This window comes from Vanessa tameamea, chromosome 14 (genome assembly GCF_037043105.1).
Source record: "Vanessa tameamea isolate UH-Manoa-2023 chromosome 14, ilVanTame1 primary haplotype, whole genome shotgun sequence".
In the NCBI taxonomy this organism is placed as follows: Eukaryota; Metazoa; Arthropoda; class Insecta; order Lepidoptera; family Nymphalidae; genus Vanessa; species Vanessa tameamea.
The window spans coordinates 12049933-12064921 of NC_087322.1; the positions used below are offsets into that span (position 1 = coordinate 12049933).

The window sequence follows — 14989 nt, forward strand, 5'->3', positions numbered from 1 at the left end:
TTCAAAAAACTATAAATCACTTAACATAAGAAATACGAATAATTGACGGAGCGGCTTTGAATTTGTAGAATGACAGTTTAACAATGTTGTGGGTAAAGGGAATAATGGTACGATTACAGGTCGTTTAAAATGAATCGTACGTTATAAGGACAGATTACTTACTCAGTTGTTATTTATATTTACACCTGAATAAGCCTTAATAATAATAATAAGGGAAGCCGCTGGTTGCGGGCTGCACTAGACCAGTCGTTGGGGCGATCTTTGGGGGAGACCTATGTCCAGCAGTGGAACCATTCGGCTGAGAGATGAGATAAGATGATTCAGATTCTAGTTATTAATTTGTTAAATGGCTTTTCAAAGCGAAAGTTACATTGTAAGAGGGACAATTAAACATAAATAAAGTAACCAATTATACAGCGAGTGAAACTTAACACGGGTATAACAATTGAACGAGACAACAAATTAGAATTAGGTAACTGGCGCAGGGAGCTTGACGCTTTGTAGTGTTCGACAATTACAATACAATACATATGACACGTTAAAAACAATGAAGTAGGAATAAAGATAAACAAACCTTAGGTTTATTTATAGTAAAACATTATTACATTAATCATTTTTCTTCCAAAATTATGAATAACAGTATCGACGTTCAAAACGCAATTTTATCGCAAATCTATAGTGAATATCATACATAAATCAAGTTCTCGACCAATGATATCGCGTCATTTCCGGTCAAATGTTGTTTATAAGGTTTTTCTCTTCTTATGATCGTTCCGAACAAGCTTGGAGTTCGAATTCAATATATAAAATTTATTGTATATGATTGATAACAAAAAGTAAAAATTGAGTTTCTTGCTAGTTTATTTCAGTAGAATCGATATTCCGAAACAGTGTTAGCGTTTGATTTACAATTTATATTTAGTAGTTTTTATTTTGTCCTCTTAGGGAGAGAGGCAGTCATAGGTTTTCGGTATAAAAAAGTATAGTAAAAAAAACTTCTTTGCGTTTCAAGGTAATTCCAAATTATATCATATTCGGTTCAGTACTTTGGCCGTGAAAGAGCAACAGACAGTCAGAGTTACTTTCCCATATATATACTATTAGTTATTATTAGGATTGATTATTGACGTATTATTAAAATGATGCGTCGTTTCGCACGCTTTTGATTTTGTATATTATACGATCGGGTTTTGGTGAGTTTCGAGTTTATTCTTACAGAATATTTCTACTGCATCGTTGCCAAGAAAATCGGTAGAGATGCAAACGCAGACGTCTTTATAAATTAGTTTATTGTACTATACATGTATATAAATGGTATAATTGGTTGGGCTCTGTGTAATTCCACCAGCGTATGTATCACTCATGAGCCGAGATCGCCCAATTGTTGGAACACGTACATCTTAACCGATGATTGCGGTTTCAAACCCAGGCAAGTCCCATAGAGGATGCCTTAGCCCATTAGCACATTCACAAACTATTGTTTGATTGTATGTTATAAAAATACTATATTTTCATTCATATCGGTTAAATCCTTGGCACCAATAAAACGATTCCGGGAAGGTCGTTTAAATTGAACATTGAGGTCAATAGATACCGGTATAATCAATGTTTTAGAGATAATGTAAAATATATTCGGTATTGAATTGTTGCAGAAAATGATTGCATTTGTTTTTAGCATTCATTACGATAGGAGATATAAACATGGTGTCAATGAATGGTTCGCTTAGTAGTACGTACGATTCGCGTTGCCGTGCGCACTAACGAGTTGTGGGGGGTGGGATCATCTTCCTGAAGATAGTTCCGCTGGGCCACGTTGATGCGTCATATCAACACGATTCCGCAGCCTTATAGATCCGTGCCGGAAACGACCATCAAAGTGGTTTTAATGATTAAGAATCTTACAAAACCCGGTTCGCCACTCCCTCCCCCCACTTAGGAAGGTTACCAGTAGGTGAAAGAAAGTGCTATATACGATTATATAAGACATAGTAATGCATTACATATATTTTATATGACTACGATTGCCCCGCGATAATCTCATATATTTTTTTGTGTCATAAAACTTACATGCTAACTAATATTCTAAATGTGACTGTGATTTTGTTTGTTACGCTTTACGTCTTAACTACTCATCCGATCTCTCATTAAATTTAAAATACACGTCGACTGGGGGGTAGTCTTCAAAAAAGGGCAAGGGTACCATAACCCTGAAATCACACCCTCTCTTCAGAGACCGGTGAAGCCGGACATGGAAAGTAGTATATATGTACATATATCTATATGATAAAGTCACAATATCTAACAAAAATAATCTTTAGGATATTAGAACGACGTCTCTTTCAATGTTGTTAAGTTCAATAACGTTTTTTAGTTTAAGTTCATGTCCTTCATTATAAATCACATGAGTGTGGAAATGTTTAGTGCATAAAATATTAATTATGTGTAAATTTAATGCTACAGAGATTAGCTTATTACGATAAAAAATGTGAAGTTATTATTCGTCGATTTCCTTTGTATTTAATAATATATCTAACTTATACTGAAGGTAAAATCTATGTTCCGAATAGGTGGTAGATTAAAATGTAATTTAATCCTGTAATGATAAATATATTATATTCGTTTATATTATGTCATTTAAAAGTACGGGGCTCTTGAGAAATATTTTTATAACTTTTGTAGTATAGAGAGATATGGTATTTTACTCAAAATGTATACAAATGTAAGAAGTTTTCTATTTAGATGACATTTTGTCTGATGAATCGAGATGGTCCAGTGATTAGAATGCGAGAATCGTAACTAAGATTATTTATAATCTTTAAACATCCAGTGAATAGTATAAAATATTTTGATCCAAAGTTCGGCCGGAATCCTATTACAACGACTGGTTACAGAATCCTTATCATGTTCTAATCAATGATGTAGGTATAAATAAAAATATAAAAAGTCATAACATTGATAAATATTGTCCTGATAAATCGATATTTTATTTAGAACGTTGACTCTTTTCTTCCAACTAATGACAGGCTATTGACTTTGCCAATATTATCCTCTAATATGTCAATGGATGATAAGCTTATCAAAAATTAGCACATTCAGTGTATAATCATATCCATCTAATAGTTTTTCAGACGGATTGATTAGGCAAAAATAAAGGTCAACAGCCTTAGGGCAATAAATGGCTCAAGATTAAACGATAAGATGTGGTCGTTATTCGTAACTTATAAGATCATATGTTATCTTTTGCTTTGCCGCCATTCGTTCAAAAATATTTTTATCAATAAATTAACTTTAGACTGATTTTTTTGTAAAGGAACTCTTGTCTACATGCTCAAGTTTATTGCAATTAGTGAGTTCATGGATGATAGCACATCTAAGGAATTAAACGATCGCCTCTCGGATATTTCTTTGTTATAAAATTTTGTTCGAATTACAAAATCAGACAAAAAATACCCGCTGAGTTTCTTACTCCGGTGCTTCTCGGGTCAGGGTAGTTCCTTTTCGAAACCGGTAGTAGTTTCTAATTTGAAAATCAATAAATAAGTGTAATGTTTCTATATTTCAAAAAGGATGTTGAAATTTTAATTGATAAATAAAATCAAAGTTAAAATGTTAAGAAAAGAAGCATTACACTTGTTGGTAATTAGAAAAAACTACCACAAATGATGGATACAAACAACATAAGTATCTAAGATGATGAGATTTTTTTTTTTTTAGGAAACCACCACCGCCTCCCAAGAAGATCTTCGAATACCTCAATAAACACGTAGTCGGACAGGAGTATGCCAAGAAAGTTCTATCAGTCGCCGTCTACAATCACTACAAGCGCATTTACAACAATGTCACGAATGGTACGACAACTGACGCCCACCATCCCCTACATCACACACACAGAGGTAAATTAATTTCAATTATCGCGATTTGAAAACTGCTGCCAAAAAATTGGTTTATGACTAGCGTCAATATTTGTTCCCTTTTTTTATTTCACTCGCAAAACTCGGCAGACGTGGTCCTGGCCGTTAAATTTAACTTATAAATTAATATTTTGGGTCATATTTTATCAACTCGTGAAACCAAAATCAAAATATTCTTCATTCAAGTAGGCTCATAAAAGCACTTTTGGTATCGTCATGTTACCCTGTTGAATTAAATGGAAAGCTACCACCGGTTCGAAAAGTAGATTCGTCCGATAAGAACCGGCTAGAAACTCAGTGGCTACTCTTTTCGGCCATTTTAATTACAGAGTATATCAGTAAATACAATTAATTTTATATATATTCTGCCTAGAAATCAATAAATAATATGTTCACACTTTTTTATCTTTAATATCATCATTACATAGTATAAAACAAAGTCGCTTACCGATGTCTGTCCCTATGTATGCTTAGATCTTTAAAATTACACAACGGATTTTGATGCGGTTTTTTTTAGTAGATAGAGTAAGTCAATACGAATGTTTTTATGTATAATACATACACAATATAGTAGAGAAACACTGATTATTTTAGAGGTTTCTAAAGTGATGTCGTAAATAAACAATTTTTTTGCGCTTACATTGCAAACACTGGCTGAACCCTACGAGATCAAAATAATGTACCTTAAAAAGGTCTTCAAAAAAGTCCGTGATTATATATGTCTATCTCTAAGGGATAACCCACACTAACAATTTTTTATCCTTGACTTTTTACGAGAAATAATGGCTTATTTTCGAAGCGCTTTTAAGCCATACAACATTAATTCTTATCCAATTAAGTACCTTAAATACATTGTGCATTTAATATAGATCAATATGGTCCTTTATAGCATGTAACTTCAATGAATATTTTCGAAGATATTACAGATTTAAAAAGCAGGGACATAGCGATTTGTATTGTCTAATGACTGAAAACCTGTGAACGTTGTAAGACATTCTGTACTGTATTTAGTATTAGCATTGCACCCGTGCGAAGCGAATATGCCATATTTATTGATGTTTATTGACATGAGCTTTAAATTTTTTGATAGGCCAAGTTAATAACTATGGAATCTTATTGAAGAAACGAATATCGTGCCCTACGAAGGATGTACTAACTTTGCGAAGTCGGACATTAGGTGTTATTAGTTTACCTTTCCTCTTCGTGTCTATACAATAATTTTCACTATTTCCTTCAAAAATATATATAGTATGAATTTCCCGTAACATAGATATTGCAGGGTTTTATAAGCTGTACAGCCTTTCTTTAGAAAGCATTCATATTCTTACCGTGAAGGCAGCGTTTGTAAGAAACGCATTCGTTCGACCGTTTTTTCGTCTACATGACGAAAAACCGTTACTTTTAACGATATAATATATATGTACGTCGTTCCTGATGGTTCATTTTAAATATTGATACAAGAAATTTTGAAATCGGAGATTATTTACTATCCTAACTTGCAAACTTTATCTCTTTGTTATGTGTGTATATGAAATCATCTTTGCTTGAATATGACTTGCAAAATATTGTAAGGTATTAGGATCAATAATTTGAGTACATTGTTGATATTCTTTTTACGAAGGAATTTTTTTATTCATAAACAGTAATAGCTTTTTTATTTTTTTTATGTTCCACAGGCAAATTTTGATTAATAAACATAAAAAAAAATGTATGGTGTTTTTACACCAAAGAAAATCTTGCAGTTTTTTCTGAAAGTAAATTTATTTTGCCAATTACAATTTACGATTGTTAAATTATAAGATTAATTCAAATATTTTTATGATTGACATAAATTTCCATATAATATATTTAAATGTTATTATCATTAATAATTTAAAAATATATAAAAAAAATAGAAACGCCAACAGTATAGGTATTCTTCTCGTTCGAAATTTGAATTTATATTTGTAGCTGTTGATTTGATATATTCCTACAATAATCAATTCAATTCTAAGTTCAATGGCTTTTAGTTATTCTTACAATACTATTCATAACTAGATGTGTTGACGGTCAAAGAATGTATTGTCGTCTGGGACAATAAAAATGTAGTGACAACTGACAATTGGCTTGGGAGAGTGTGTCGAATCGATTTGTGTTATTTAAAAGCGAAACTGTCACGATTTTACTCGGTCCGTATTTAAATTGCGAACCGGCTTTGATCTTTTTATTTATTTTCGATAGTAATCGGTTTGAAGTTGTTTGAAGAGTGTTTAGCCATTTAATGAGCTCAAACTATATAAGAAGTTTGAAAAAATAAATCTTTGAAAATGTTTAGTCGATTTTAAAATGACTGATAACAATTGATTCTTGTATTTATTATTTCTTCTCCTTTTTCTCGATGGGATTCAAATAATTCGGTCGAAAATACTTGTCAGATTTTGACCACAGAGATCCGAACAGTCACTATAGCACTGGACTCGAATTTGTTTCTGAACATCAATGAGTATTTTTGCCATCTTTTACTGACCTTTGATAAGCTAAAGAAAGCTACATCCCTCATTTTGTTAACATTTTATTTTATTTTTACATTTTGACTTGTATGTATATACCCGTATCTTCAAGTACAAGTTTCTCAATAATTTTTCACTTTTTATGAGAAAGCACTAATCGGATCGATCGTGGTAGAATGAGTCGTCTTCAATACTTTTGAATTGCGGTTGATGAAGGAGTAGATTCTTAGTAAAAAGACCAACATCTTTTCGTGGATGGTTTTATTGGATTTTTCCTTGTTTTGTAAAGAATATTATTAAAGCACGAGGCTCAATTATTCACAACATTATCACATCAGTCATTTTGGTCGTCTTTTTTAACGGTATCTGGAAAAGGATAGATGATAATTAAGTAAAAATTTGTATTTGTACCTTCGGGGAGAGTCTTTCGCTTATATCAATGTAGGAACCCTCTTCATAAATTGATCACCCCAATACCAAGAATACGTTGAACGCCCCTCGTATATATAACCTCGAATAGAGAGTTTAACAAAGACTAAACAACAAAAACAAAGAATAAACAAGGACTAAAATTTTGTCTAATTTAACCCCAAAAAAAGACAAGTAAGCCCTAGACCATTTGTCGTATTTCCACAATTTGAGAGCATTGCTGTTGCTGCCACAGCTAGTATCGGAATAATTGACATTGATGTTGCGAGCCTCGTTCAGTTTCGTGGTCAATTGGAAGGTAAATCCATATATAGAGATACACATAGACTACTGTTATAGCCCCTGGGTGGCAGTTCCATAGTACCAGGTTCTTCTATTTGATCTTAATCAACGTAGAGTGGCTCCAGTTATCGACGATTTTCCGACCTGCTTGATCCTTTGGCTTTGCAAATAATCAATCACAATCAAAAAATAGATCACTCTGCATCTTCTAAATTTTATTATATATTGTTATTAGTTTATTCTCTTTGCAATTCATGAAAATATTTACAAACAAACATCAACATTTATGTTTTCTGTTTTATTTTTTTTTCTATTTATATAAGTATTTTTGTTTAGATCTTCTACACTTGAGTCACAACAGCGGGGCTACCGGAGGAGGAGGAGCAGGGGGAGGCACAGAGGTGCTGGAGAGAAATAACCACGAATTGAGATTGGATAAAAGCAATGTACTTTTGCTAGGACCAACTGGAAGCGGTGAGACGAATATACATTTGACCGTTTTGGAAACAATTTGGGTGAATTAGTTTCACATTCGTTATATGGCCGAACCATGGATTTATGAATAAATACCTTTTACTCTTAATATAGTAATGTGTTTGTTCAGAATTAGGATATCTTTAAAGGCTTAGGTTTGTTATTAATAAATTATATGTTCGTAGGTAAAACATTGCTTGCACAAACTATAGCGCAATGTCTTGACGTACCCTTCGCGATCTGCGATTGCACGACACTGACGCAGGCTGGCTACGTAGGTGAAGATATCGAAAGCGTCATCGCGAAACTGTTGCAAGACGCTAACTTCAAGTGCGTTTTATTACATTCGTATCATTATATGCGTTTAATATTGTCATCGTATTGTACCATATTCGCCAACTTATATAAAGCTTAAATCTAAACTCTGTATAGCCACCAAACTATCATATATTAATTGGTTTGATTCAATATCTCCTCATAATAATAAATTAGTAATCATTGAAATTACAGTGTCGAACGTGCTCAAACGGGCATCGTGTTTCTTGACGAAGTGGATAAAATTGGTGCCGTACCCGGCATACATCAACTCAGAGACGTGGGAGGTCAGTTTATATTTTTTATTTACTACTTATTTTTTTAAGGAATTTTTCTCAAGCCCAGAACTAATTTTAAGTCAACACGACCGTTTATATGGATACAAAACACATTTAGATAATCCAACTCTTCGGTCCTTCGAGCAGGATATAAAGCAAAAAATGTTATCACATTTTCCAGGCGAGGGCGTCCAGCAGGGAATGCTGAAGATGCTCGAGGGCGCCGTGGTGTCGGTGCCCGAGCGGAACTCGCGCAAGCTGCGCGGCGACGCGGTGCAGGTGGACACCACCAACATCCTGTTCGTGGCCAGCGGCGCCTACAACGGGCTGGACCGGCTCATCCAGCGCCGCAACAACGAGAAGTACCTCGGGTTCGGCGCGTGGGACCCCAAGTCGGGGCGGCGCGCGGCGCTGGCGGCGGCCGCGGCCGACGCGTCGCCGCTCGACAGCGCGCGCGCCGAGGCCGACGAGCGCGACCACTGGCTGCGCGCCGTGCAGGCGCGCGACCTCATCGACTTCGGCATGATCCCCGTGAGTGCCCGCAGCGCCTCCGCCTCTCGCGTGGTCGTGGACGCCGATTCGTTACATTTGCGGTTGGCCTTCGTCCGCAGGAATTCGTCGGCAGGTTCCCGGTGCTGGTGCCCTTCCACAGTCTCAACCAGGACCTGCTCGTGAGGATACTCACTGAACCCAAGAATGCTATTGTGAGTGTTTTTATTTGGAATCCTCTCAAAAATGTCACTACTTTGACGACGTTCACGCTTTAATTATTGTGTTTTGAAATATTATTATTGCCTTATTTCCTCGGTGTGAATACTTTCTATATTTCGATTGCAATGTTCATAGGTGGCGCAGTACAAGCTGCTGTTCGCGATGGACAAGTGCGAGCTTTCGTTTAGTGATGAAGCGCTGCAAGCCGTCGCCTCGCTCGCGATGGAGCGCAAGACTGGAGCGAGAGGACTCAGAGCCATCATGGTGAGACTAATTATGTTGTCATACACTCGATAATTATTTCTATTCCACTGGATACATTAAACTACAGTTATACATCTCGTCCTCACTACTAGTTCATTTCGTTTCGTTCCAGTTCAGATCAGTTCGCGTTCCAGCTATTGACAATTCCTATTTCGATTTCCGCAGGAAAACCTGCTCCTGGAGGTGATGTTCGAGATTCCCGGCTCCGACATCACGTGCGTGCACATACACGAGGGCTGCGTGTCCCGCAGCGAGCCGCCGCAGCTGCGGAGGCGGCACGCGCAGCGGGAGCGCGACCTGCACCACTGGCCCTCGGTGCGCGTCACCAACTGTACGTAGGGACACACACACACACACAGCGCGACCTGCACCACTGGCCCTCGGTGCGCGTCACCAACTGTACGTAGGGACACACACTCCTATACCAAATTACTCCTATACCCAACGCTCCTATACCCTTACGCTCCTATACTCAACGCTCCTATACCCAACGCCTCTATACCCTTACGCTCCTATACCCTTACGCTCCTATACCCTTACGCTCCTATACCCTTACGCTCCTATACCCTTACGCTCCTATACCCTTACGCTCCTATACCCTTACGCTCCTATACCCTTACGCTCCTATACCCTTACGCTCCTATACCCTTACGCTCCTATACCCTTACGCTCCTATACCCTTACGCTCCTATACCCTTACGCTCCTATACCCTTACGCTCCTATACCCTTACGCTCCTATACCCTTACGCTCCTATACCCTTACGCTCCTATACCCTTACGCTCCTATACCCTTACGCTCCTATACCCTTACGCTCCTATACCCTTACGCTCCTACACCCTTACGCTCCTATAGCCTTACGCTCCTATACCCTTACGCTCCTATACCCTTACGCTCCTATACTCAACGCTCCTATACCCAACGCCTCTATACCCTAACGCTCCTATACCCTTACGCTCCTATACCCTTACGCTCCTATACCCTTACGCTCCTATACCCTTACGCTCCTATACCCTTACGCTCCTATACCCTTACGCTCCTATACCCTTACGCTCCTATACCCAACGCTCCTATATCCAACGCCTCTATACCCTTACGCTCCTATACCCTTACGCTCCTATACCCTTACGCTCCTATACCCTTACGCTCCTATATCCAACGCCTCTATACCCTTACGCTCCTATACCCTTACGCTCCTATACCCTTACGCTCCTATACCCTTACGCTCCTATACCCTTACGCTCCTATACCCTTACGCTCCTATACCCTTACGCTCCTATACCCTTACGCTCCTATACCCTTACGCTCCTATACCCTTACGCTCCTATACCCTTACGCTCCTATACCCTTACGCTCCTATACCCTTACGCTCCTATACCCTTACGCTCCTATACCCTTACGCTCCTACACCCTTACGCTCCTATACCCTTACGCTCCTATACTCAACGCTCCTATACCCAACGCCTCTATACCCAACGCTCCTATACCCAAACAATTTGTTAATAGTTAGCCAACTACAAAATTACAAATATTATGTTAAAATTATGTATAAATTAGAAAACTCGAAAATTAAAAACCTCGAAAAAACTTCAAAAGCTAAATAATATTTTAGAGATATACTTTTCATTTATTCCAAACTCGATACATCTGCTGTAAATTGGAGAGGAGTTAGGTAACTTCTGTTTCCAAAAGATGCTGCAGCATCAGGCTAGGGTTATTATAATTTTTTGTAATTACATTGATGAGTAGTAGAAGTTATTCAAATCTCTTCAACAACCTTTGTTAATTTTCAAACAAAAACAAAATCAATATCGGTTCATCCGTTTAGGAGCTGCTATACCACATATAGACACACAGATAAACGATAAACTTATAACACGTTCATGCATAAAAATAACCGACACACAGAGTAGTCTTTCAATATAAAACATTTAAACAAAAACATTTATACTATCCGTAATTACTGTTATTTTAAATAGTAACTGGGCACAATTGTACATAAAAAGTTTAATTAATTATTTCACGCATTAAATCTTTTTTCACCTGTAATATATATAGGTTCTATATTTAAGGAACTGTGTACAGATATTGTCAAACAAGACAAATTTTATAATTAAATTAATTTTCATTCGTTTGAGGGGGAAGGCAGACGGGGAGGGTAGACGTGAAATCGTAATGAACAAAGTCACTTCTGCCTTTATAATATTCGTTAAGACTATTTAAAAGATTTATTATTATTTATTTAAAGACATATAAATAACGCTTGAATCGTAATCGATAATTATGGAAGTTTACATTTTTTTTTCTATTATTTTTCTTCCAGGAAGAATGCATTAAAGCTGCGATGTGGCCGCGATCAAAAAATGGATGTACTATTTAAATTTGCGTTAGTGTTATTACGAACAGCGTTTCAATTAGCAGGTTGATTTTAAATGTATTAGATTCATTAAAGCATTACATAAAAATAAAATATATAGCTCAGAAAACATCTTAGAATCAGCGTTTTACCCTTATTTCGTCGGCGCTTATTATGGTTTAAATTTATGAATAATTGTTTTAAACGACTTTTTTTTAATAAGTTAAACTATTTGTGAAAAGCTACAACATTTTTATTTAGTTCTAGTGCAATGTTTAGTTTCATACTCTTTCCATGAAATATTGAGTTGAGTTTTCATACGTCAGATATAGAATTAGAATACGTACAAATATTATCTACAAATATTCGTAAATAAAAATATTAAAATCGAAAGTCTACTATTGGAATAGACTTTAGATTTAAATTATTGGCAGGAGGAATGAAGAAACCTTGGGATTAACATATTTCATGCGATTTGCTTATATCTCTGCTATATTGTACACCACATACAATCTTGATTTCTCTTTAATTAAGATACAACAATTTTCATCTTAGCTTATATCCATTTTTATCTTACTGCCAAAGTATTTTTTTTTCTTGACCAGTGATGTCAAGATCAATGTTGTTTTTATTCAACCTGCCATTAGAATAGTCTTAATTGAACTTTACATTCTGACCTGGAAGTGATTATTTCACTCTAATATAATAAATTTATGTGTTATTCTATTGCAGGAACTAAAAGCGACGGAACCCGAGCCGTCTGTCACTCAGTGTGCGCTGTGAGGACGAGTATGGTGGTCATGACGATAGACTACGAATAGAAACTGCATAGACAAACAATAATCTATAGACAACTGAATTTACCATAGATAAAAAAAAATTAAAAAATCAAGAACATAAAAAAAAAGATTAATGATAACTAATTATCCAGTTTTTTGATTTGTTTAACATTTTTAACTGTATTTGATGAAAATATTTAAAACATTATCCATACGAAGGCTAGTTTCAGCATTTAAAATAAGTAATTTTATAATTGAAGTTTACATTTGAGTTGATGAAGATATATTGTTTTAGCACCAAATTAGTTTAGAAATTGAAGATAAGTGTTTCAAAATTAAAATCCGAAAAAATTAAAAAAATTCGTTAGTATAATAACTATTTTAACAACTAAAATGTTTTAATTTGAAAATTACAAAGATTGAATAGTTCTTGTTTTAAAAACGCATGTTTGCTCTAATTCTAATACTTTATGTTTTATAAAAATGATCTTTATTTATAGTTCCTTTAGGGCTAAATTTCGAGTTTTGTGTAAAAATACAAAAAGTAAATTTAATAAGGAAACATGTTGTATTGTCAGCCACCGTACAACATTGCTCTTGTGATGTAAATTACTGTAAATAATAATTAATAGAAAAATCTAGATAAAATAGTTAAGGTTCCATAGATTAGGTTTTTTTTTCTATGCCCATATAAGTTAAGTACCGAAATATATAGTAATAATACTGTTTGGAAACACTGTGAGAGAAATTATATTTTGACACTTGTTTTTTTTTTTTAATTTTATTTAATTATTGATAAGTTGTGACGTGATTATGAAAAAAAAATGAAATTTCAGAAATTTCATGTTACGATACATGGTGCGTAAATTATTTAAAAAAGTAATCACATTGCAGCTACAATTAAAATAGTCTAAGCCTATTTTCGAGATAAAATATAAAGAAAAGAACGGAATTGTTGTTTGATTATTCCACTAGAGTCTAGTGGCTAACCTAAAAAAGGCAGACCTATATAAAGTTATAGGTTGCTGAGTTTCTTTCGCTGGTTCTCAGGTCAGGGTGTTTCCTTTTCCAAACCGATGGTAGTGTTTAATTTGACTATCAATAAGTAAGTGTAATGCTTCTATGTTGAATAAACGAATATGAGTTTGAGTATTGGGGTCTGAAGAAAGTAGTAAATTGATATTTGAAAAATGGCACCGACTAAATACACTCATAACTCTTTGAAAAAGAACCTGAGTCAATAGTCTGGATTCTCTCCCCTTCATATCGGATTGCCTTCCCTTTATTATGAGAAAGAAGATAAAAAAAAAACCTATTGTTACGAGACTAGCCCTAGCCTCCAACGGTGCGACGTCATAGGATATTATAATTAATTATATCATTAATAATATCACATATTATAAATATATACAATTATTATTGTAATTAATTGATCAATAATTTGTACAACTTTAGTTAATATTATTTTATGGGATAACATTTAATACTGGCATGTAACACTATTTCTTATTTTAAAAATGATTGAGCTGTCATAAGGAAAACAATTGGATGATTGTGAGGGATTGTAAAGATATATAGAGAGATTGGAGCATCTTTGTAAAAACATAATTTTATTTTGCCATCCCGAACTACTGAAATTACACTATGTTTGCACACTTACTCGTACAGTACAATATTTCACTATAATATAGTCTTCGTTGCACTTGGCTGCCATGGTCGAAATGATTATATGAACAAAACGAAATTAATTTTAATAAATTTATTACAAGAATATATTAATTAATAACGAAATACTTTTTAATTTCTGGCCACAGAATACTATTATAAATAAGTATAACAATAACGTCTGGCAGTATTTCGCTCTGCCTCCCGCCAAAAGTTAATTTAAAACCAATCTGACAGCTTGATGTGATGACGTTCGGAAAGTTTGACTAATTCTCGTTATCTATACATATAATAAAATTCTAACTGATCGAAATCTGTACATAGAAGATATTTGAGAAAAAAATAGTACTGGGGGCATCTATTAACGCAATAGATCACATTAATATTTTTAGAATTTTTGTCTGTTTATCTATACGTTTGTTACCGCTTATCTCAGAAACGGCTTTACCGATTTAGATGCGGTCTTCACTAATATACTGTAGTTAACTCGAGGTAACATATAGGCTTTGTTTTATTAAAATCGAGATGTTATGGACCCAGGGCTGATGAGGTTAACACCTTTTTAAAGAGTTACGGTGGTGTTACATCATCCCTTTGCATTTGAAAATAAATATACTATGAATATAAAAGGGTACGGCGCAGATGATTTTATGTTTATATCGGTTCATACTCATTCAAAAAAAATAATAGTTTACTTTTTAGCGAGTCGAGTGCACACGGCTAGCTTTAAGTGGCTCTGTCGCGTGTTCGCAACTGCAAAAAATCTATACTATAATCCCCGACAGCACTAAGTGTAATATACATTACGCAGTTAGACTTATTGGGAACTACAATGCCGACAACAACAGACTCAAAGATACATAGATATGTCAACCATATAATACTCCTACTTTTGAGGCTTAAAATCACTCGAATGGAGTCGCAGCCACCAGCTAGTAATTTTATAAATACGTTCTTTGATCCTTCTCATTTTCCCTGTTGACATTAATTATCAATATATTATTTATCTTAATATTATCTTTAATTATCAATTTATA

At 35.0% G+C, this 14989-nt stretch overlaps 2 protein-coding genes across 11 annotated transcripts in view; one reads left to right on the plus strand and one right to left on the minus strand.

Annotated features, from left to right (window-relative positions):
• LOC113395984 (ATP-dependent Clp protease ATP-binding subunit clpX-like, mitochondrial) overlaps window positions 1-13239 on the plus strand; it is a 38162-nt gene extending 24923 nt beyond the window's left edge. Inside the window, exons 4-13 of one of the 10 annotated variants that reach the window (XR_010309331.1) lie at window positions 3715-3893; window positions 7448-7585; window positions 7771-7915; window positions 8096-8187; window positions 8360-8709; window positions 8790-8882; window positions 9025-9153; window positions 9319-9552; window positions 11476-11538; window positions 12241-13239. Coding sequence is in view for 7 of the 10 variants with exons in the window: in XM_064216857.1 (XP_064072927.1) it covers window positions 3715-3893; window positions 7448-7585; window positions 7771-7915; window positions 8096-8187; window positions 8360-8709; window positions 8790-8882; window positions 9025-9153; window positions 9319-9468; window positions 11476-11532 (1333 nt within the window). In the remaining 3 variants the exon portion in view is untranslated. Of the gene's footprint in view, window positions 1-3714; window positions 3894-7447; window positions 7586-7770; window positions 7916-8095; window positions 8188-8359; window positions 8710-8789; window positions 8883-9024; window positions 9154-9318; window positions 9553-11475; window positions 11574-12240 lie in introns of those variants that run through there. The other 9 variants (XR_010309332.1, XM_064216857.1, XM_064216858.1 and 6 more) reach the window with 9 other exon arrangements.
• LOC113395993 (myogenesis-regulating glycosidase) overlaps window positions 1-14989 on the minus strand; it is a 312246-nt gene that overhangs the window by 88521 nt on the left and 208736 nt on the right. The gene's annotated exons all lie outside the window — the stretch shown is intronic.